Source organism: Loxodonta africana, chromosome 14 (genome assembly GCF_030014295.1).
Source record: "Loxodonta africana isolate mLoxAfr1 chromosome 14, mLoxAfr1.hap2, whole genome shotgun sequence".
NCBI lineage: Eukaryota > Metazoa > Chordata > Mammalia > Proboscidea > Elephantidae > Loxodonta > Loxodonta africana.
This window is the reverse complement of record NC_087355.1, coordinates 59,939,528-59,962,524: the sequence shown is the minus strand read 5'-3', so window position 1 is coordinate 59,962,524 and position 22,997 is coordinate 59,939,528. Positions and strand designations below refer to the sequence as shown.

Genomic DNA, 22,997 nt, shown 5'->3' with positions numbered 1-22,997 from the left:
GCCCTTGACCCTCTCGGCCCTCTTAGGGCCTCTTCTACAATGCCGTCTCTCTCCTTTTCTTAGGCCTTCAGAGCCACCCAACTCAGGGTCTGACATCTGGTAAGATGAGAGCTGTTGTACACCTTTTCCTTGGGGTTTTCTGGAGGCAGGGTTCCAGCCCAGAGCTGCTCTAGAGCTTTCTGGAATTCCAGGGTAGGGGGCTGAGTGGTTCATTTTAGGCTCATGGATCTTCAGGCATACCCTGTTGTGTACACACACACTCAACAATAAGTAGAAACATGCTCTCCACTGAGAATGGCGAGGTGGAAATTACCTTTTTCAAAGAATGATTTTAAAAACCTAGGACTTGAGCAGGAAAAGGCATTTCCTATCGTGGGATTTTCATGGGAAAGGTGTAAGATTGTTTGTAAAATCTTCTTTTGGCCCTCAAGCCACTGTACCCATAGTTCCAACTAGAAATAACAGTAATAGCTGATATTTATATGAGTCAGGAAAACCTGGTGGCATAGCGGTTAAGCGCTACAGCTGCTAACCATAAGGGTTGGTAGTTTGAATCTGCCAGGCGCTCCTTGGAAACTCTCTGGGGCAGTTTTACCCTGTCCTATAGGGTCGCTATGAGTCGGAACCAACTCGACAGCACTGGTTTTGGTTTAGGTTTGGTATGAGCCGGAATCTACTCAACAGCAAAGGATTTAGGGGTTTTTTTTTTTTTTTGGTTTACTATTTGTCAGGCACTGTTCTGCTTTCTTTGGATGTTTCACCTCAGCTCCACAATCCCTTGTCAAAACTATCATCCCCGTTTTACAGTTAAGGAAACTGTGGCAGAGAGAAGGTAAATAATTTGCTCAAAGCCCCACAGAGATTAAGTAGAAATACCAAGATTCAGCCCCAGGCGATCTGACTCCAACGCCCTCTTAAATACTACATTATATGGTGTGATTACCTTGCTTATAAAATGATTTTCCTTAAAAACAAATTTAAATTTTTTAAAGAAAAAAATTGTCAGTAATTGTACTGCACCTCTATTTGTATATTTATAACAAGAGTGTTATGCACATGGTTAGAACAGCCAAATGGCTCAGAAAGATAGAAAATGAAAACAAGAATCTTTCTGTCCCCTCTCTCCATTCCCAAGGGAAACCACTATGAACAGATCCTTTTTTATACTTAAGAAAAATGTCGTCCGCATATAGCAACTTATATATTATGTAAAGATTTATTTACACAAACACAAACATGCGTACTCACTATTCTGCATCTTTTTTTTTTTTGTCTAATACAGGTCTTTGAGATCTTTACACGTTACTCCTGTTCTTGATTGCAGATTAGTGTTGTACCACTCGATTTACCCAGTACTCTGTTGATGGACAATTTGGTTGTCTTTTTGGACACTTATTTCCAGGGTAAATTCCCAGCAGTACCATTTTCTTTTTCATGGTCGTTGCACCAATTCACACCCTGACTAACTCGGTCACCCTTACCAGAACCAGTATTACCATACTTATTTTCTGCCAATCTCGATTGGTGAAAAAAAAAAAAAAAAAAAACTTATTGTTTTCATTTACATTTTTAATGTTATAAATGAGATTGTGAGGCTTTTTCAGGTATGTTGGCCATTTGTTTTTCTTTCTCTTCTGGGATTTGCTTATTCATGTCCTTCTACATTATTTTTTTTTAATTTGTATGAACTTTTGGTAAATGAAGGAAATTAGCTCTTTTCTATCATGTTATGAATATTTTTCTTTGAGTTTATTTGTCTTTGATTTTCTCTGTTATTTTCCCATAGGCAATTTTATTTTTATGTACTTGAATTTATCAACAGAAAATTATTCACTTCGAAATACTTCAAATTTGAAGTTCTTTTTTGCTTTCAAGTGTTTACCTATATGTTTTTAAGTATATGGCAGCTCTGTTAACTGGATATCAATCAGAATGAAGAGAAATCCTTTCCGAAACTACAATATACATGGAAATGATAGCTACAGTTTTTTAGGAAGGCTTCTGTTCTGGGAAGCAACAAGACCTGTATATATATCTTCAATAAATTTATTGATCTTTCGATCAAATCTACCCTTCCCAGGATAAACACCTGTAGGGGATTCAGGAAAGTACTTCGCAAAAACTAAAACAAAAACCCTCTTTAGGCTTCTGTGAAGGGCACTTCTGAGATCCCTAGTTTAGACCCCCAAACTTTTGACAGCTAAGAGTCGATTCTACTGAATGCACTTTAGAGTAACTTCTTCTAATAGGGTCTTCTATGGTTACATGTGTGTTCCCTACTCCGGCTGCCCCTTAGTAGCTTTGCCTGGCTTCAGTGAAAATGGCTCTTCTTCTCACTAAAAAAGAGACGTTTAAATAAAAGATCTCCATATGGGGAGTGGGAAGAAAGGAGTGAAAGGATTTTTTTTCTCTTTTTTTAATTTGCTACTTATCCTTGAAATGAGGTTATAGGTGGTCCATTTGAATGACTTTGATAGCTTTGCAGTGACAAAGGATAAAGGGGGGTTTGGGGTTACTTAAACCAGGGAGTTAAAAAAAAAAAAAAGTTAGAATGGCTTAATCGAGCTCCACAGGCTGCAGGATTGCTCTGCTCTCAGACTCCTGAGAATCCAGGCCGAGCTTTGTGATGTTTTCATGGATGAGGACTTCACAGTGTCCCGAAAACAAACAGAAATCATAGCATCCTAAGAGACCAGATTCCAAGCAGTGTTTTGAACAAATAAGTCTATCAGTTTTTGCAGATATTCTTTTTGTTTCCACTTTTTATTCCTTCTTTAATTCCTTGGCCTTAACGTAACATGCACAAAATGCTTATTACCCTAACATTATGAATAAAAGTAACACTATCTCTCGAGAGTCCAGCAGAAGGTATTTACCAAACAGAAAACCACCAGAACTTCTGGAGACCAACAAACATAGCTTTTTAAAAAATATATATATATATTTTATTGTGTTTTTGGTGAATGTTTACACAGGAAATTAGGTTCTTATTTAACAATTTCTGTACATATTGTCCATTGACATTGGTTACATTCTTCACGATATATTAGCATTTTCATTATTTCCATTTTAGTTGTTCTGTTTCCATTTATCCAGCTTCCCTGACTCAGAGTCTGAGTTTTTAGATTGTGTATAATTTTGGAGCCCTCGTGGTGAAGTGGTTAAGAGCTTGGCTGTTAACCAAAAGGTCGGCAGTTCGAATTCACCAGCTGCTCCTTGGAAACCCTATGGGCCAGTTCTACTTGTCCTATAGGGTCGCTATGAGGTAGAATTGACTCAAGGGCAACATGTCTAGTTTTTTTATGATTTTAGTAACCTAAGAAGCATTGAACTACAGCACCCACGGTACCCTACTGCATATACTCCTGAAGGGAAATAAATAAGAGTGCCTCTGCTTCTTTGTGTCTTGTTGCCAACTAATGGATAAATGGAGGGTTTTCAGGTCTCCAGTCTTCCTTTTAGTTATTTTGCTTAGTATGTGGGGAGAGTACATCAGATGATGTATTAAAATAGGCTTTATCTGTACTTAAAAAGGAGGGAATTGATCAAACTGGAAATATGTTTTTTAAAATCATAAACTGAAATAGAGTAGTATATACATTTTTTTGTCTTTGAGTCTTGGTGGCACAGTGGTTAGGAGCCGAGGCTGCTAACCAAAAGGTCAGCAGTTTGAATTCACTAGCCACTCCTTGAAAACCCTATGGTACAATTCTACTACGTCCTATTGGGTTGCTATGAGTTGGAGTTGACTCGACAGCACCAAGTGTTTTTTTTTATACATTTTTTTACTATCATATTACTAAAATTAGGAAGGAGCCTTGGTGGTGCAACGATTGAGCACTCGGCTGCTAATCAAAAGGTTGGTGGTTCGAACCCACCCTGTGCCTCTGCAGGAGAAAGACCTGGCGACCTGCTGCCATAAAGATTACAGCCTAGGAAACCCTATGGGGCAGTTCTCTGCCATGGGGTTGCTATGAGTGAAAACTGACTCAGCAGCACCTAACAACAGCAACATTACTAAAATAGTGCAGGATGTGGCTGCTGGGTCACCTGAACGATTCTTCTGATTTCTTTCAGATATGGAGAAGATAAGGTAGGAAAGTACTGGAATGAGGTGACCTTAGACCTTGCAAATACATGACCATATTTAATTCCAGTAGAAATAAAATGTAGAACAAACTTGTCCCTTTCGTTCAGAGTACATAATTACCACAGATCAAAGGCATCATGAAGTAACAATGGCTTTTGAGCAATTGTCTGTTCCTGTTCTAGAATTTTTTTGTTTTTTTGTGTGCAGAGAAATTATAGTTGGTGGTTTTTTGTGTAGAATGGAAACTGGGTATTTCAGAGTAATAATTTTACAGTAGAAAATATCTTAAACCTGTCTGTACCCACAGGATCTATTTTTGAAAATTGTCCACCTTTATCATTTAATAACCAACTTGATCATTTACTAGTGGACAAACCTGGCTGAGTTCTACTCCTAGGAAAAGCATGTTGTTAGATAGCACTACATACCATGAAGCCTCGAGAGTGTAAAATATCACAGTTTAGCCAATGTATTACTCACGGAGCTTCTAGGAGCTTGTTATGTCATTATACAAAGTCTAAAATCTAGACAGAACAGCTGGTCTCAATCCTAATAAATTGCCACCTTAATATTCCCAGAATTCTACTGTGAGCTAAAAGTCACTGCTGTAATCCTTACTAAGGGGTCATTCTTGATCTCTTTCCCAGAAGAGTTGGACTTTGTGAGAGGTGTCCCTGAAGTTCTAGAAACCAGGGAAGGGATTTTTCCCTCTCAGCCTTACAATTGGCTACCTTTCCCCTCTTGGAAATTTAATAAAATTCTTCAGTCAGAGGAATCCAACTGAATTGTCTGGCGACAGTTTCTACCTGTGGCTCACCTTGGCCTGTTAGGATGATGGTAGCATATCATTTGTTCGGTACCTTTCCTGTTCCCTGCTTCTTCCCGCTGCCTTCTTCCTGAAGTCACACAGCCTGATGTCATAGAAGTAGCATGGGAATTTGGCCCTGGATGGGGCTCATCACTTATAAGCCTTGGACAAATCAGCTTCATTTTCCTCAGAAGTAGAATAATGAGATTAATGCTTAACAAAGATTTTGAGATAAAATGATACAAAGGATAGTGTATTTAGTACATCTAGTACAGTTCTTAGGTTATAATAGGCACTCAGTAACCTAAAACCAAACCTATTGCCGTCGAATCGATTCTGACCCATAGTGACCCTATAGAACTGCCCTATAGAGTTTCCAAGGAATGCCTGGTGGATTCAAACTGCTGACCTTTTGGTTAGCAGCCGAACTCTTAACCACTAAGCCACCAGGCACTCAGTAAGTAGGTGTATTATCATTACTCACTGCTTGTTATAAACTTAGGGATTTAGGTTATTCATATTTTTTCTCAGCTCAAATAAAATCACATATCCAGATTTATTTTCCAAACGCAAGTAGAATTTCATCACTTTAAAAAAAAAAAAACTTTTTTTCCTCCTTCCCATTGTTCTGTCTTGCCTCTTCCATTCTCCTTGCTTGCTTCTCCAGGGAATTCAGGAGGATATTTCTATTATTGCTATTTCAGAATTACATTTTTTTTTGTTGTTGTTGTTAGAATGAATTTTTATTAGTTATTCCACCACACAGCTTGTTTCTATTAAAACTATACACTCAACTCTAATCTACTCAAACTTTAATATGATCTTTGTAAACTTGTAAACAGTCCTTCCTCAATTCCACATCAAACTAAATCACGAATTTCCATATAATTCACAAGCCCCATTGCAGTCACCGTAAACTTTTTTCATTATGATTGGAAATGCTGAATTGCTGCTTTTTGCTAAGGCTCTGATCATAATAGAAAAACCGAAGCCTGCAGTCCGAGAAAGTCAGTTATCAGATAGTGCCAGTTCAAGCAGTTATCTGGAGCCTGGGCGTTGTTTCTGGCCTGCTTATACTTGGTCGACCGTCTCTGGAACTAACATGCCAGATTCCGGCGTGCCTAGCTGACGACAAAAGCCCAGAAATAAACTCTCTCAGAAAAACTACTTTCGGACTGATAAGTATGCTTTTCCTTTTGCTTTAAGTTTGGGCCAAAACGCAGATGTTGAATGTAAGCCAGACACACAGAGAGGTGGGCATTTCTTGGTGCACTGGCGATAGCCAGCTGGAACACTGGCACCTTTATGACAGCAGCTTTACTGTGCTTCTGAGCCATGTGTGTGAAACGATGCCCTTGTGCTTGTGCCTTCTCTTCTCTGCTTTGAGGAAAACACTGAAAGCCTGGAAGCTCTGGAACCCTGCCACTTGCTGAGTAAGAGTGTGCAAACGCAGGGAGCCAGGAACCTTGGGAGGCAGGCGTGCTGCCCACTGCGGGGAACTGGCCAGCGCGTTCTCAGGTTTCGATTCCTTCAAGCTTCTCTCTCCCCTGTTGTTTTTCAGGCAGTGAAGCCGACTTCAGCTCCTCAAGCAGCACGGGCAGCATTTCCGCTCCTGAGGTCCATATGTCTGCTGCGGGAAACAAGCGGTCCTCTTTTTCACGCAAGTAGGCACTGTCCCCAGCTCTCTAATTATTAAGACTCTACACAGGTGACTTACCTGTACCTTGTGCTTCTATAGGACCACCTGGATCACTGTTCACTCATATTTATTATTATTCAGTGAGTTTTTTTTTTTTTTAATGGTTTGAAATTGGTACTTTTCCCTACCTTGCCTCCTGTGGTCACATAGCTCAGCGTGCGTTTGTCCACCCACGGCTATCTCCCATCCAGTCCTTGGCTCTGTGTCCTCTCATCCTTCTCTTCTGTCCTCACCACCTGTGTACTCACCTGAGTATTAAGCCACTAGTCTCCCATCTCCCACCTGCACTTCGTGACTCTGTCCTCACAGCTGTGAAGCCTCTGACTTGACCCTTTCTTTCCTCTAACTGGACTTTTGCTTTTTATGTTTGTGAAGGCAGCATTGTGACCCCCTGACTGCTCCCAAAATTCACGTGGGTAAGGAAAGAAAAAGAATGTAAATTTCGTAGACATGGCTGACCACACTACAAGTGGCTATAGAGAAAAATAGTTAAGTGTGTGGACCCTGGAGTCAAGCTGCCTTGGTTTGAATCACAGTCCTGAGCAATTTGCATAACTTCTCTATGCCTCAGTTTCTCCCTCTGTAAAATGGGGGCTATAACCATACCCACCTCATAGGGTTTATTGTTAGAATTAAATGAGTTGATACACATAGAGTGCCTGGTCAATGCTTGGTGCATAAAGTAAGCATCAAAAAGATCTGTCGCTGGTAGTATTGGATTGGAGGAGAGGACTGTGGAAGATGAGAGGCACTGGTCATATTTACTGAGAAAGGTTGTGAGCCTCAGGATCGTTTCCTCACCACCAGTGACTTCATTCATTCATTCAACAAGTGTTTATTGAGCAACTACTATGCGGCAGGTTTTGGAGATCTGACAGTACACAGAACTCCATGGAAATGCTATTCATTCTAATATGACACGAAAGACAATATGTAAATAACAACTGCTTTGAATTTAAAAAGAAAAAGCAGAGTAGGGATATAGAGAATGATGGAACGTGTGATAGATTTCAGATGGGCCGGTCTCAGGAGATGTCTGCAAGGAGGTGAGTGCTGAGCAGAACCTGGAGTGAGACACAAGAACACCTGGGGAAGATTTGTCTTCTGACCTTGGACAAGTCACTTGACTGTCATGGACCTCAATGTCCAAATCTGTAAAAAGTGGGTTTGGATTACCTGACCTTTAAGGCCCCTTCCTGGAGGAACACTGTTTAGTCTCTAAAAGCTTATGTTTCCAGGACTCAGCAAAAAAATATTTCCTATTTCCCTGGGGTGAGCAAAAGGTTTGGTTGATGTGTATAAAGGGCCTTGAGACCCCCGATGCAGTTTTGTTATTCAAAACAAAGCTGGGGCCAGACAAACCTGTCACAAAAGAATGAAGTCCACAGTGCAAATACAATGATTCTATCCCCAGGTACGCTCTATTTTGGAAATAAAGTGCCTCTGGGACCACAGGGTATGAATATCAACATTTTCTGTATAAATAAGAGATGTGGCTTGCTCTAAGAATTCGCCACTTGTTTAACTCATTCAGTAAATCAGCACATACCATGGTCCGAGGTGTCACAGAATATAGAAGGAGACAGAAAAAAGGATGAGCTGTAGAAGAAGCCAGTTTTATTAAGCATTTCAAAGATATTTGGGTTTGTGGTTAAATTCCAAGGTACTGTAAGTAATACTGAGCGACTTTGAGAAAATATTCTAGTCTGGAATTCATAGTTTCTTCAAGATCAAAAATGGATATATTAAACATAAAATAGCTAAGTATAATTCTGTGCAAATCAGATATATGCTTATGCTAGAAAAAAAATTTTTTTATTATAACCAAGCAGTAATAGATCATAAAGGTTTAACAAAAAATTAATAGATAAAAAATTGAAATTGGCAGTGTTCTGTATCCATTATCCTCACCTTTTTCTAACCTCAGCACAGAGCACCATCAGCTGACTTCAGTTATGGAATATCTCAGGGATTTCGCCTAATCTTTGTGTCCTACAGGACCATGTATGGAGAACCCCTTCTCTATATAGGCCGGGTATCATGCCAAACTCTGTAGTAGCCTGTGCTCCTTTTAATTGACTGATTTCTCTTGTGGTGAATGAATTTTCTCAGTGGAGAACAAGCTCCCGGCAGTAAGGCTGGTGGAAACATTTGACGGAAGGGTGGGAGAGATGAGGGACAAGTGAAATTGGTGAGAATATATTTGACAGGTGATTAAAAAAAAAAAAAAAATCGTTTCATTTTATGGAAGGCCAAATCTGATGATATTCATGAGGAATTCTCATCCCTCAGGCAAAATCCTAACTTGTCAAAGGCAGATAGAAGTGAGAAAAAACACTGAGGACTTGGAGTCAGGCAGACCTGGGCTTAAGGTCGTCATTGTTTATAGGTGTATGATTCCAAGTTTTCTGTTCGGAAAACGGGATAATAACGTCACCTGCCTCACCACATTAAATGAGCTGATATATGTGAGTACTTAACACAGCGCCCAAAACTTATTAAAAGGGTTGATAAATAGTTGTTTTTGTTAGTAGTGGTAATAGAGGTAATGATGATGATGACAAGGAAGAGGACGATGATGATGACAACAGTAAGGTTACCTGAAGGAACAGGCAGTGGGTGGGGAATAGAAATTCACATGCACCTCTTGTGGGTTTTCCTTCTTCACTTCTCCCTTTCTGTTACAGTTCAGTTGCTGTATTCAGGGCCGCAGGAAGGTTGCAGGGTCAGCAGAATCCCATCTGCTCTCTGTGGACTGCATTCTTCCTGTCCCCCAGACCAAGAGATTGAGGTGGGCTGAGAAGGTTGGCATCAGGCTTGCCTGTTCACAGCCAGGACAAACATGGAATCTTAGCTCCTCCTTTGAAAATGTTTTTCATCATCATCCATGATAAGTTTGTACCCATACATGTTAGCACTTGGACTAAATTAAATGAAAGAAACAAGTGATATTTTTAAACATGTAATTTCTTTTTTCAAAGTTAGCTCTTACACAGTAAAATAATGTGTTTCCTGAAATATATGGGAAAACTTGACGGTACTTTAGGTAATGTTTTATAGCTTGGAGAGTCTTGCTTTAGTCTGTATAGCAAATGAGTTCTTACAAAATGCCCATCGTGCGTGTCACCAGTCAGATATCTGTTTATGAGCCCAAAGCATATGTGGTATTAGGTGACCTAGGAGACATTTCTGTAAAGTTAAAAGACCTGGATTTGGATCCCAGCTCACCTGTGTACTCTTGGACCAATTTGTCGTCCCAGAGACCCAGTTACATCATGTATAAAAGGGAGCTAATAATTGTGTCCGTCTTACAGGGCGATGGTCAAAATTAAATGAAACAATGTTCATAAAGCACCTAGAGCAAGGCAAGGTTCACAGAAAGCCCTCAGTGAAGATTAGCTTGAAATCGAATTGCCCAAGCCAGAATTAGGAATAGCTCTTTACTTTCTCTCCTAACTTGTAATGGGTAATCCTCCATTTTTCCCATAGTCACATTAAGAAATAAACTGGCTGGTGCCAGACATACAAGTTAAACATGGAGATGAAAATTCAAATCAGAGCCCATGTTCCTTTCAGTTACTCATGCAGTCCTCCCCACCCCTGGGCCACTGAAGTTGGTTTGTCAGAAAGCCATCAGCCCATCTGTTCCATATAAAGTGTCCCCTTCTCACAAAAAAGAGGGGGAGCCCATTTGGATGACTTCAAAAGGAAAGAACTATTAACTTTAGAATTTGGTGATATTTCATTTATGTGTGATTTGTTGGGTTGACAGCTAGTCAAAATTGTATTTGGTGTCGAATAAGTAATTATGGTTTTGGAGCTGAGTTTGCCCACACGCACACACTCATATTTACATACGCACACATTTCTTATTGAGATGTGTCAGTCGGATACAGCTGTAATTAAAATTGCAGGGAGGATTGTTAAAAGCAGTACTGCTATCCCAAAGGTACCTGTTTCTTTTTTTTTTTTTTTTGTAATATTATCAAGTAATGTTCCTGGCACGGGACTGTTATCCTGCTTAAGTAATTTCAACATTCTCCAGATTGTTCCTTATATGAGTGGGTGTCAAGTCTCTGGAAGTAGATTAACAGGGAAGTCCAAATAGGTTTATCCTGTAATAATATCCTACAGCTGAATTGCCTTTAACAGCTTATTGAATATACTCACTTGCATTCTTTCATTTGATTTTCACATCAGCGCTGTGAGGACGGCAGGAAAGGTTATTATATATCCCCATATAGATGGGGAAATTAAGTGGCTTACTTGCCCAGGTTCCCAGTAAGTGGCAGCACCAGCTCTCAAACCCAGTTTATTCATTCAGTAGTCATTTAGCAAGTGCTTTCCATGTGAATAGCTGGTCCTGGTCCTGATAAATTGCCACCCTAATCTTCCCAGATTCTTCTGTGAGTTAGGAGTCACTGCTGTAATCTGTACTAATGGGTCATTCTTTTATTTCTTTCCCAGAAAAGGCTGGGAATCCTGACTGGTGCAAATGGTTAACATGCGTGGCCACTAACTGAAAGGTGGGAGGTTCGAGTCTACCCAGAGGAGCTTTGGGAGAAAGGCCTGGAGATCTACTTATGAAAAAACAGCCACTGAAAATCCTATGGAGCACAGTTCTACTCTGACACACATGGGGTCACCATGAGTGGGAATCAACTCAACAGCAACTAATTTTTGGTTCCGTGTACCAGGAAGTAATGGGGATGGAAAAGAGAAGACTAGGTTCCTGCCCTCAAGGATGCCCTAGTCTGAGTAGAAAGACAATCAAGAATGCATGTGATAGAGTGGGATAAATTTCCTCATGAAAGTTTGGTTACAGTACTAGGGAGAACCAAGAAGAGGCACCTAAGCCAGCCTAGGGCAGGAAGAATGCAGAGAAGGCTACTTGGAGTAGGTTACCATCAGTCTCGAAGCAGCATGTAACCAGCCTGATAGGGAGTGGGAGGAGAACCTTGTAGGCAGAGGAAATTATAAGTTCAAAAACATAAAGGTGATCGAGAGCGTGGATCCTTCAGGAAACTAAGTCATTTGGAATGTTGGAGTACAGTAGGAAGAGGGAGGATGGGTGAAAAAATGGTGTTTAATGGCTTGGGTGGGATTGGACCTTATGAACCACGTTAAGGAGTCTGTTTTTATTCTGGAGGCAGTGGGAGCCATTGGATGGCTTTGAGGAGGGCAATGATGTTCACATTCCATTTTGAAAGGCCACTCCAGCCACAAAGTCAGCCTCCTTGATGGAGGGGCAATGCAAGAGGCAGGGGAACTAGAAGGGCCTGTTATACAGCATTTCAGTAGTTAAATAATGAGGGTTGTATTAAATCATTGGGGGTGTAAAGAAAAGAAAAGAAAAATTAGGTGGTCAAAATTACAGACCTGTTACACTTATGTAGCCTGTTTGACCTGTTTTCTCCTCCTCTTTGGGTAATCCCTTTCTCCACTATCTTCCAAAGGAGCTGCCCTAATCTTCTTACCCGATATGAGCCAAACACAAATATCTTTAAGCTGGAACAGGTGCATTGGAACAAAAACTACACCTTCAAAATGAACCTAAACCAAATCAGTGTTTTACGTTATTGTGTTCTTAGCAAGCCAAACCAAAAACCAAACCCAGTGCTGTTGAATCGATTCTGACTCATAGCAACCCTGTAGGACAGAGCAGAACTGCCCCATAGAGTTTCCAAGGAGCACCTGGTGGGTTTGAACTGCCGACCCTTTGATTAGCAGCCATAGCACTTAACCACTATGCCACCAGGGTTTCCTCTTAGCAAGCAGTTGGGTTTAATTCAGAAACAGCTTTGCTGGAGGGAATTATCTGAAAGAACAACAGAGAGGTTGCTTGTGCTAATGCTAATAATGCAAGGGGAGAAAATGTTGGGGAGGTGGGAAGAAGGCTGCTCATGAGGGGGACAGTTTGCACTAATAATGACAGCCCTTTCTAGGCTATAAATTGGGTTTTCTTAGTAATAACTAGCTTTAAGGAGGAGTAAAACATCAGCATTTGAGCATCTCTAGCCCCAAGGATCTTAGCATTTTTTATGCTTTTCTCCCAGTCGAGGTCCCCATGGGCGGAACAGTGGAGCATCATCACACAAACCTGTCAATAGCCCACCATCCCCACGGGAAAAGGACCTTCTGTCCATGCTGTGCCGGAACCAGCTGAGTCCCATTAACGTCCATTCCAGTTACGCACCTTCTTCCCCGAGTAGTAGCAACTCCGGCTCCTACAAAGGAAGTGACTGCAGCCCAATCATGAGGTGAGTCTTGTTTCACTTCTAATTCATGATCCCGTTCACCATCTAATTCATGGCTCTTAGTTTTCCCTACTTGGTGAGATTTTCTTTAAAAAAAAAAAAGTTATTCAACTCTTGCTAACTCTGTATTACCTGCCTTGCTCTGCAGTAAGACACTTCTCTTTTCCTTTCCCACACTCAAACGATCCTACAAGGGCTGCTGTGGAAAGAGCACAAACCACAATCTCTAACAAGTTATGGTAGTCCAGGTGGTCACTGATTGTTGCTGCTGTTGTTGTTGTTAGGTGCTGTGGAGTCTGTTCCAACTCACAGCGACCCTAGAGGAAAGAGGAGAACTGCCCCATACAGTTTCCAAGGGGTGGCTGGTGGATTTGAACTGCTGACCTTTTGGTTTGCAGCCAAGCTCTTAACCACTGTGCCACCAGGGCTCCCAGTTACTGACTAGGGAGGAAAAGTGGTGAAGTGGCAGGAGGAAAGTCCTACTCATTTTCCCTCAGAACAGGGAAGAATCGTTCATGTGTGTGTTCATTCATTCATCCAAACACAGAATACGTACTGATGTGCCAGAGTCCCTGCGTGGTGCAAACCTTGGCTGCTACCTGCAAGGTTAGGGTTCAAGTCCTCCCAGGGGTGCCTTGGAAGAAAGACCTGGTGATCTACTTCCGAAAAACCAGCCATTGAAAACCCTATGGAGCACAGTTCTACTCTGACACCCATGGGGCCACCATGAGTCAGAATCAACTTGATGGCAACTGTTTTTTTGTTTGTTTGTTTACCATGATGTATGAGTACTGTATTAAACACTGGGAATATAACACTGAACGACAGAGAAGGTCCCTGTGCTTACCATCCAGAGGAGAAAGACATTAGCCATCTAATGACAAAAACAAATTAAGATTATTCTGCAATTACCTGTTGCTATAAGATTGTGTAAAAGGGGCAGGGGAGGTATTTCAACTCAGTCAGAAGGAATCCCTGCCTCCCTGAGGAAATGAATTAAATTAAGAGTTGAAGGTTAAACAAGGAGTTGATTAGTCCCAGGGGGATGAAGAGGCTTACAGATGGAAGGAAGGAACCACACACCCGAAGGGGTCACGACAGGAGGACTAGGGGTTGGGGAGCTGGACCTGGACACAGCCCATGTTGGATGGAGCACAAGCACAGAGGAGCAGGGCCAGTGCAGTGGACTGGATTGGCTCCAGAGTCAGGGAGAAGCTGCCAGCCCTCCCGCAGTCTTCTAGAAGTCCTGTTCTCACTAGCCAGCCCTCTTACGCAGGGATGCCCAGGCTTGGCCGTCCTGAGAGGGGCCGAGATTCCACATAGGGATGTTTTGTAGAGCATTGGCTGCTTCTCTCACAAAACACACACTGGCGAGAGGGGACTAGCCATGTTCCCTTTAGAATAAGGAAACTTTCAGCTTCTACCAAATCAGCATACTCACCAGGGGACTGATTTCAGAACAATTTGAATTCAGCTCATAACAATCAGGATCCCTTGGCAGTGGCACACTGGGGGAAAGTTAGGTCATCTCTCTCTCTTCCCTCTCCCCGCCTTCTGCTCATTGTCCTTTTAATATAATAGCATGCATGTTGCTCTGAACAGACATCACAAGACTGTGAACAACTATGCATTATTTTCTATGAGATCATTTCTAAACCATAGAAAAACCTCCCTCTCCTCTGCCTCCCTTCCACAAACATACACCCCACTCAGTCTTCCAAGTAATTAACAGTTTTAAGTTTGGCAGGTATAGTTAAGTCCACATTCTGAAGTGAAGGCACTACTCATTGTGGCTTAAGACCCCAACATACAGCTGCCATCCCTTCTTAAGCTGGTAGCTGTGTGTTCCTTTGCTTTTTTTTTTTTTTTTTTTTATGTGTTTTAGGTGAAGGTCTGCATAGCAGTTTAGTATCCCATCCAACAATTTCCACACAAGCTGTTGAGTGACATTGGTTACATTCTTCACAATGTGTGAATATTTTCATTATTTACATTCTGGTTGTTCTGTTTTATTCATCTAGTTTCTCTTCCCCCTTAGAGTCTCATCTTTGTTTTAAAGTAATTGTTGACCGTTTGGCCCCGTATAGATGATTTTTTAAAGAAGCACAGTACTTACAGGTGATATTATTTTGTGAGCCAATCTGTTGTTTAGTTAAAAGGTGATCACTGGGGTTAGTTTCAGTTCCAGGTTTAAAGAGTATCTCAGGGCATAGTCTCAGGCAGTCCTCCAGTCATAATCAGTTCAGTAAGTCTGATTGTCTTTTTTGTTTTGGTTTGTTTTTTTAGGAATTTTAGGTTCTGTTTCACATTTTTCTCCCGTTCTGTTAGGGTCTGTCTACTGTGGCCCTGATTACACCAGTCAGTAGTGGTAGCCGGGCACCATCTAGTTCTGGTTTCAGGGTGGATGAGGGTTCCTTTGCTTTTTGTAATAAAGGACATAGGACATAAAGTAACATTTCATTACTTGGGTTGCTTCAGGAGATCTGGAAGGTACATGTCTTGTGGTGAAAATCATGGTGTCAAACCCCCAAATCCAGAGCAGTATTTGACTCCTCTGCAGCAGAAAGAGGTCACGGTGAGACATCTCAAGACCAAGCTTAAGGAATCCGAGCGCCGGCTTCATGAAAGGTGAGTCTGCATTAATTGCATAGAGGTGGTTTGGGATAATGCATTTTTCCATAAAATGAAATATAGACCTAAACTATAGAAAAATAGGAAAGAAGAAAAATGGTTGTGTTTAATTGTTGCCAAAATTTTTAAATCAGTCTCTCAAATGAGCCATTTCAGAACTGTGTGTGATTTAGCTGTTCCACTTTTCATTTAGAGGGAACCCTCCACTTTTTCTGGGCATGTACAGCTTTGGCTGGGTGTGTGTATGTGACTATTTTTAAATGGCAGAAACACTTACAGGAACAATCTGGCACTTACAATAGAATGGCCTACAAATTTTGTTATTGTTAGATGCTTTTGAGTCAGTTCCAACTCATAGCGACCCTATGAACAACAGAAGGAAACACTGTCCAGTCCTGCACCATCCTCACAACCCATTGCTATGTTTGAGCCCATTGTTGCAGCCACTGTGTCAGTCCATCTTGTTGAGGACCTTCCTCTTTTTTGCTGACCCTGTACTTTACCAAGCATGATGTCCTTCTTCAGGGACTGTTCCCTCTTGATAACATGTCCAAAGTACATGAGACAAAGTCTTGCCATCATTGCTTCTGTGAGCATTCTGGCTATACTTCTTCCAAGACAGATTTCTTCATTCTTCTGGCAGCCCATATTCTTCGCCAATAACATAACTCAAAGGCATTGATCCTTCTTTGGGCTTGCTTCTTGTCCAGTTTTTGCATACATATGAGGTAACTGAAAAGAACATTGCTTGGGTCAGGTGCATCTTAGTTTTCAAAGTGACATTTGTGCTTTTCAACACTTTAACGAGGTCTTTTGCAGCAAATGTGTCCAATGCAGTACATCACTTGATTCATGATTGCCGCTTCCATGGCTGTTGATTGTGGATCCAAGTAAAATGATATCCTTGACAACTTCAGTATTTTCCTCATTTATCATGATGTCGCTTATTGGTCTAGTCGTGAGGATTTTTGTTTTCTTTATGTTGAGGCATAATCCATATTGAAGGCTGTAGTCTTTGATCTTCATCAGGAAGTGCTTCAAGTCTTCTTCGCATTCAGCAAGAAAACCTGTGTCACCTGCATATCGCAGGTTGTTAATGAGTGTTCCTCCAGTCCTGATGCCACGTTCTTCATATGGTCCAGCTTCTCGTATTATTTGCTCAGCATACAGATTGAATAAGTATGGTGAAAGGATACTACCCTGATACACACCTTTCCTGATTTTAAACCACGCAGTATCCGCTTGTTCTGTTCGAATGACTGCTTCTTGGTCTCTGTACAGGTTCCATATGAGTGGGCCCCTATTAAGCCCTGATTCCCTCTGTGGGTGTGGATGGCTGTGTGCATTGTTATCCTGCAACTATTTCTGTGTGGAGGGAAGGAGTTTGTTATTCTTGGCCAAGTGTTAAGGTGAAAAAAAAAAAAAAACTCAGTCCATGCCTGTGAGGCCTATATCTCAGAGAAGGACTTTGACATCTTGGGATAGGCCAGTTTTTTCCTCCTTGGTGCTTTTCCCTAGACTTTTTGGGACAGACTCACAGAGCTTGTTTAGGTAGCTGTGAGCACCTTACGGTGAGGGCAGGGTTTGCACTGTCTGGGAACCTAGGGGTCTGATTCAGCACACCTGATCAGCCGGTTGTCCTCTGTTCCCATGAGGATAGTCAAAGACTCAGTGACTTTAGTTGAGAAAACCTTGGACAGATAAGGGTAGGGAATGTGAGGAGGGGCATCCTTCCTCTTCCAAATTAATTTGGTTCCTCACCTGCCTGAAGTAGACTTGAGAACAAAATTTACCTCTGGAGTGAGTCGGATTCCCGTTTCTGAAAGTATCTGGTTTATGATTTGAGGTAACCACATGAGCTGTCATGAGAGGGGTGTATGGAGAAGCAGTGAAACGTGAGGAAATATTGAAGCCTGGACTTAAGAAAGCAATACTAACAGCAACAAATGATTATCCTAACTACCTGTACTTCATATTTACCGACAATATGAGGATATATATTTACATTGATTATGAAGAAATTATATTACACGTAAGAAAGAATTTCTCAACAAAGATCTTGTGAAGGATCTAAAAATTGGATGGATTTTCCTCAGTTTAGGCTGGATTTAAGGTCATCTTACCTGAGAGGAGATAGAATAAGCAATTTTCATAATGTCCTTGCAACATATAGCATTTTATGATTAAAAAATATTTTTAAATTAACATCAGAATAAGATCAGACTATTTTGCAAGTCTAAAAAATATGTCCCTGATAGGTAATTAAAAGCAAAATGGATTTTCCTTCCATAAACTATTATGAACATTATGAAAGATTAGGCTGTGGAAATAATAGCAGGTTAAGAGACTCTAATGTATTCTGATAACAAAATTTCAGGTATTAAGTAGTGAATAGAGATGGCATTTGTAGAGTACTTAGTTTTTTTTTTTAGTGTAATGCCTGACATATAGTAAACCAAAAAAAAACCTGTTGCCTCTGAGTTAGTTCCAACTCATAGTGAACCTATAGTACAGAGTGGAACTACCCCATAGAGTTTCCAAGGAGCAGCTAGTGGATTCGAACTGCCAACCTTTTGGTTAGCAGCCGAGCTCTTAGCAACTATGCCACCAGGCCTCTGGCAAATAGTAAGCACTCAAAAAAAAAAAAAAGGGTCTCAAACACTAGCAAGAGGCTGTCTAAGATACATCAATTGGCCTCAACCCACCTGGATCAAAGGAGAATGAAGAACACCAAAGACACAAAGTAAATATGAGCCTAAGAGACAGAAAGGGCCACATAAACCACAGACTACATCAGCCTGAGACCAGAAGAACTAGATGGTGCCTGGCTACAATTGATGACTGCCCTGACAGGGAACACAACAGAGAATCCCTGATGGAGTAGGAGAACAGTGGGATACGGACCTCAAATTCTCTTAAAAAGACCAGACTTAATGGTCTGACTGAGACTAGAGGAACCCTGGAGGTCCTGGTCTCCGGACCTTCTGTTAGCCCAAGACTGGAACCATTCCCGAAACCAACTCTTGAGACGGATTGGACTGGACTATAAGACAGAAAATGATACTGGTGAGGAGTGAGCTTCTTGGCTCAAGTAGACACATGAGAGGATGTGGACAGCTCCTGTCTGGAAGCGAGATGAGAAGGCAGAGGAGGACAGGAGCTGGTTGAATGGACACAGGGAATACAGGGTGGAGAGGAGAAGTGTGTTGTCTCATTAGGGGGAAAATAGCTAGGATTACATAGCAAGTTATATATAAGTTTTTGTATGAGAGACTGACTTGATTTGTAAACTTTCACTTAGAGCACAATAAATTAAAAAAAAACCAATAGTGGAGATTTTGATTCTGATTACTATTATTATTTTGGCTCTTTTACAATTGAGGGAGGGAGTTCATGGCTAACACCTGCCAAAGAAAAAAAATTTCAAAACTGATCCAACCTCTGTGTTTCAAATGGAAGAACATGGGCTCTTGGCTATGCGTCAGGATTGCTTGCTGCCTGTTTCAAAGTTGACATTTTCTTTAACCCACTTGTGTTCCCACTTTAGGGAAAGTGAAATTGTGGAGCTCAAGTCCCAGCTGGCCCGTATGAGAGAAGACTGGATTGAAGAGGAGTGCCACCGGGTGGAGGCCCAGTTAGCACTCAAGGAAGCCAGGAAAGAGATTGAACAACTCAAACAGGTCATTGAAACTATGAGGAGCAGCTTGGCTGATAAAGATAAAGGCATCCAGAAGTATTTTGTGGACATAAATATCCAAAACAAAAAGTTGGAGTCTCTCCTTCAGAGCATGGAGATGGCACACAATGGTTCTCTGAGGGATGAACTGTGTCTAGACTTTCCATGTGATTCCCCAGTAAAAAGCTTCACCCTAAACACCTCTTTTGACAAGATGGCAGACGGGCTGTCCCTGGAAGAGCAGGTCATAGAGGAAGGGGCTGACAGCGAGCTGCTGGTGGGAGATAGTATGGCTGATGGCACAGATTTGTTCGATGAGATGGTGACAGCCACTACCACAGAGTCTGGCGACCTGGCCCTTCTTCATTCCACCCCTGGAGCAAAGGTCTTTGAGATCCTCCCCATTGAGGTGGGTCAGGAAGAGGGCAGTGTGGTGGTGGAGCAGGCTGTCCAGACCGACGTGGTGCCATTCACCCCTGCAGTCTCTGAGCTCATTCAGAGCCTGCTCAAGCTCCAGGACCCATGTTCCTCGAGCTCAGCATCCCTTGATGAGTCTGGGGCTGAGCAGACAGAAAGCTCCCCAGAGGCCATCTCTGCCTTAGTGATTGATTTAACTCCAAGAAATCCAAACTCAGCCATCCTTTTGTCTCCTGTGGAGACGCCATACAACAAAGTGGAGGCAGAAGCTCATGAAAACCACCTCATGAAAGAGCTAGATTTTGCAGCCTACACAGAGGAAAGGTTGGACGGCATCATCCCGTTATCTCGGGGGGATGTGGTGAAGCAGTACTGGAGCAGCAGTTTCCTGGTAGATCTCCTGGCCGTGGCTGCCCCCGTGGTCCCCACCATTTTGTGGGCATTCAGTACTCAGAGGGGGGGAACAGATCCTGTCTACAACATTGGAGCCTTGCTCCGGGGCTGCTGTGTGGTTGCCCTCCATTCACTCCGCCGTACCGCCTTTCATATCAAAACCTAACTAGAAGTTGTTAGCGTGCCAATTTGTCCCGTGTGACATTGTGCCAGGTGGAGAAATAGCAGGTCAATCTGTGGCGGTCTCTCTTCTGTCGTTTTGCTCCTCGGTATTTGATTTGCACTATGTTTAGCTGAAACCTGTTCACTGTTTAAAACCAGAGGTATCTTCAAAGACATGGAGATCTGGTTCAAGTAAATGTCCCACCAGTGTGGTGTAGAAAGCATGCTCATGACCCTGCCGTGTTGTCTGAGGTACCTGTTCTTATGCCAGTGGTACAGGAAAACACAAATTTTGCACTTTCAAGACAGCTTCTGTAAGGCTGGCATGTTATCTCCTTGCTTTGCTTTATGCCGTTTTAAAACGTGTAATCATTCCAGCATTCCAGTGGTCTTGTGCATAGCAGGGGACTGTAACCAAAAATAAAAACGTATTTGTGTAATTGGTTTGAAGAAGTCTGGAGTAGCTCTTTAGTGTCTTACTTGGGGTTGTTAAGGTTTGAGTGCAGTTTTTTTTGTTTTTTTTGTTTTTTTTTACTAAATGTAGTTCCAAGGTCTTAAATGCTTGTTTGTTCTTAAACCTGTTGATAAAATTGTATGTAAGTTTACAATGTATTAACTTATTTTTTGCTTACTATATATAGTGTTTTATCGCAAGTTGTTTGTAACCACACATTTAAGCATGACAAAATAAAGATTAGTGTTTCCATTTAAATAAATGCTTTCCCCTCCCCCATAAGATCATGTCTGTGATTTTACTTTTATATAGGACAAGAAAGACTAAATGGACAGATCCTTTCATCTTTATCAATAGGGAATCAGTAAAATGGAATTAGCATAAGAAATGAGAAAGAGGGAAAAATAATTCTGAAAGAAAGGTGAGGATTTCCTACCCTGTCTTTAACAAAACTTCATTTCTGCATAAAAATAAAAATAGATTTGATCATTTGTTTATACTTTTAAATTACCCATGCATTTCTTCATGCATAAGCATGTATTGAGTACGTTCAGGAAAGTTGGGTTAATTTTTTTAGAAACAGGTTAGGTATGCAGTAGAGGGAGGATATGTGACTGTGTCAAGATCATTCTCTCAGGCAGAATGGGCATGGAAGCTATGTTGGAGTGTGTTGAAGAGTGAATGGAAGGGAGAAAGTAAAAATCAGTGTATACAGCTTTCGGTTTTTTAAGTTTTACTGTGAAAGGGAGTAGAGAAGTGAGTGATAGTTATACGGGGATATGAGGTCAAGGTTCTTTTGTTTTTTGTTTTGTTTTGTTTTTCCCTAACATTGAGATAAATCATATTTTTATGCTTTTGCAAATAACGCAATAAAGAAAAATAAATTGATGGCTGTATTCGCTTCTTAGGGCTGGCATAATAAAGTACCACAAATTTGGTGGCTTATAAGAACAAAAATTTATTGTCTCACAGTTCTGGAGGCTAAACCCAAAAAAACTCGTTGCCATCAAGTCAATTCCAACTCATAGCAACCCTACAGGACAGAGTAGATAGGGCAGAGTAGAATTGCCCCATAGGGTTTCCTAGGCTGTAAATCTTTGGAAGCAAACTGCCACATCTTTCTTCTACAGAGTAGCTGATGGATTCAAACCACCAACCTCTTGGCTAGCAGCCGAACACTTTAACCACTGTTTCACCAGGGCTGCAATTCTAGAGGCAAAGATCCCCCAATATCAGGGTATCGGCCTTGTTGATTCCTTCTAAGGGCTTTGAGGAATAGTCTGTTTCGTTCCTCTCTTCGTAGCTTCTGTTGATGACCAGCAATCCTTGACATGCGTTGGCTAGTAGATCCTTCCAATCTCTGCTTTTGCCTTCCCTCTGTATCTGTCCGTGTGTCTCTTCTCTTTTATAAGGATACCACTCATATTGGATTAGGACCCACCCTATCAGTATGATATTGATATTTTATGCTAACTGATATTTTCAAAAGCCCTATTTCCAAACAAGGTCACATTCACAGATTTTGTGTGTTAAGATGTCAACATAATTGGGGTGGGGGGGTGGGGACAATCCATAACAACAACATAGGAGAGAACGGGGCAATTGAAGAAGGGAAGTTGTTGAGAAGAGGAGAAGCCATAGGATCCAGGGCATGAGGATGTATGTGTGAAGAGAGGTGATTTGCCTTTGGTAGAACGTTTCTTCTTTGGGAAACCACACGTGCACTTACACAGCACACACTGTGCAGCTCTGGTCATCAGTAAAGGGATTTGGCCGAAGTGGAAGGGAAACTATTTCTGGAGGTGAATACTTGGAAGTGTCACCACACACTGCACCATAGTGACTCAGGTTCCTTCCTATAGTTCAGCTCTATACCAATACCTAGACGCTAGTATCTTCCTTAAAGTCTTTTCTTGTGTTTATTTTTCGTTATTGCTAAATTAAAGCATTTTTCACTTTAAGAAAAATTAAGAGCTTATTTTGGGTATCCACTTGTTGCTACAGAAATGAATATAACCCACACAAACTCAGCACCGGTCTTCATCCATTCAAGCTGGATGGCAACATGCACCCCCGTGAGAAAGAATTCTCTTTGAAACAAAAACACTTCTGTTGATCATCAGATTGGAAGCTGATCACAAATGGCAAATTGCTTTGTTGTCTTAATGTTCCATATCCTTCTTTACGTAAATCAAAACATTCAAACAAAGCAATCTACTTGAGACAAATTTTGGATGCCGCATATCCTATGCACACTGGAACAAAATTGCACAAAGGTAAAAGAGGAGATCCTGGAGCAGTTATTGCTTACTTTTTCGTTCTTCTTAGTCGTCTTCTTCCCTCCTCCTTCTCCTTCTTCAGGGTTTCAACATGTAGGCTATGGAAAATCACTGCTTTGATTCTGAACAAA

The 22,997-nt window shown here is 41.4% G+C and overlaps 1 protein-coding gene across 2 annotated transcripts in view; it reads left to right on the top strand.

The window, feature by feature from the left end:
• The window catches only part of SYBU (syntabulin), a 127,652-nt gene extending 105,641 nt beyond the window's left edge, over positions 1 to 22,011 (top strand). For both annotated transcript variants that reach the window (XM_003408440.4, XM_064268006.1), the window contains exons 5-8: positions 6,460 to 6,562; positions 12,654 to 12,857; positions 15,333 to 15,482; positions 19,033 to 22,011. In XM_003408440.4, the coding sequence (XP_003408488.1) occupies positions 6,460 to 6,562; positions 12,654 to 12,857; positions 15,333 to 15,482; positions 19,033 to 20,137 (1,562 nt within the window). In that variant the 3' untranslated portion in view covers positions 20,138 to 22,011. The remainder of the gene's footprint in view (positions 1 to 6,459; positions 6,563 to 12,653; positions 12,858 to 15,332; positions 15,483 to 19,032) is intronic.
• The last annotated feature ends 986 nt before the right edge of the window (positions 22,012 to 22,997 follow it).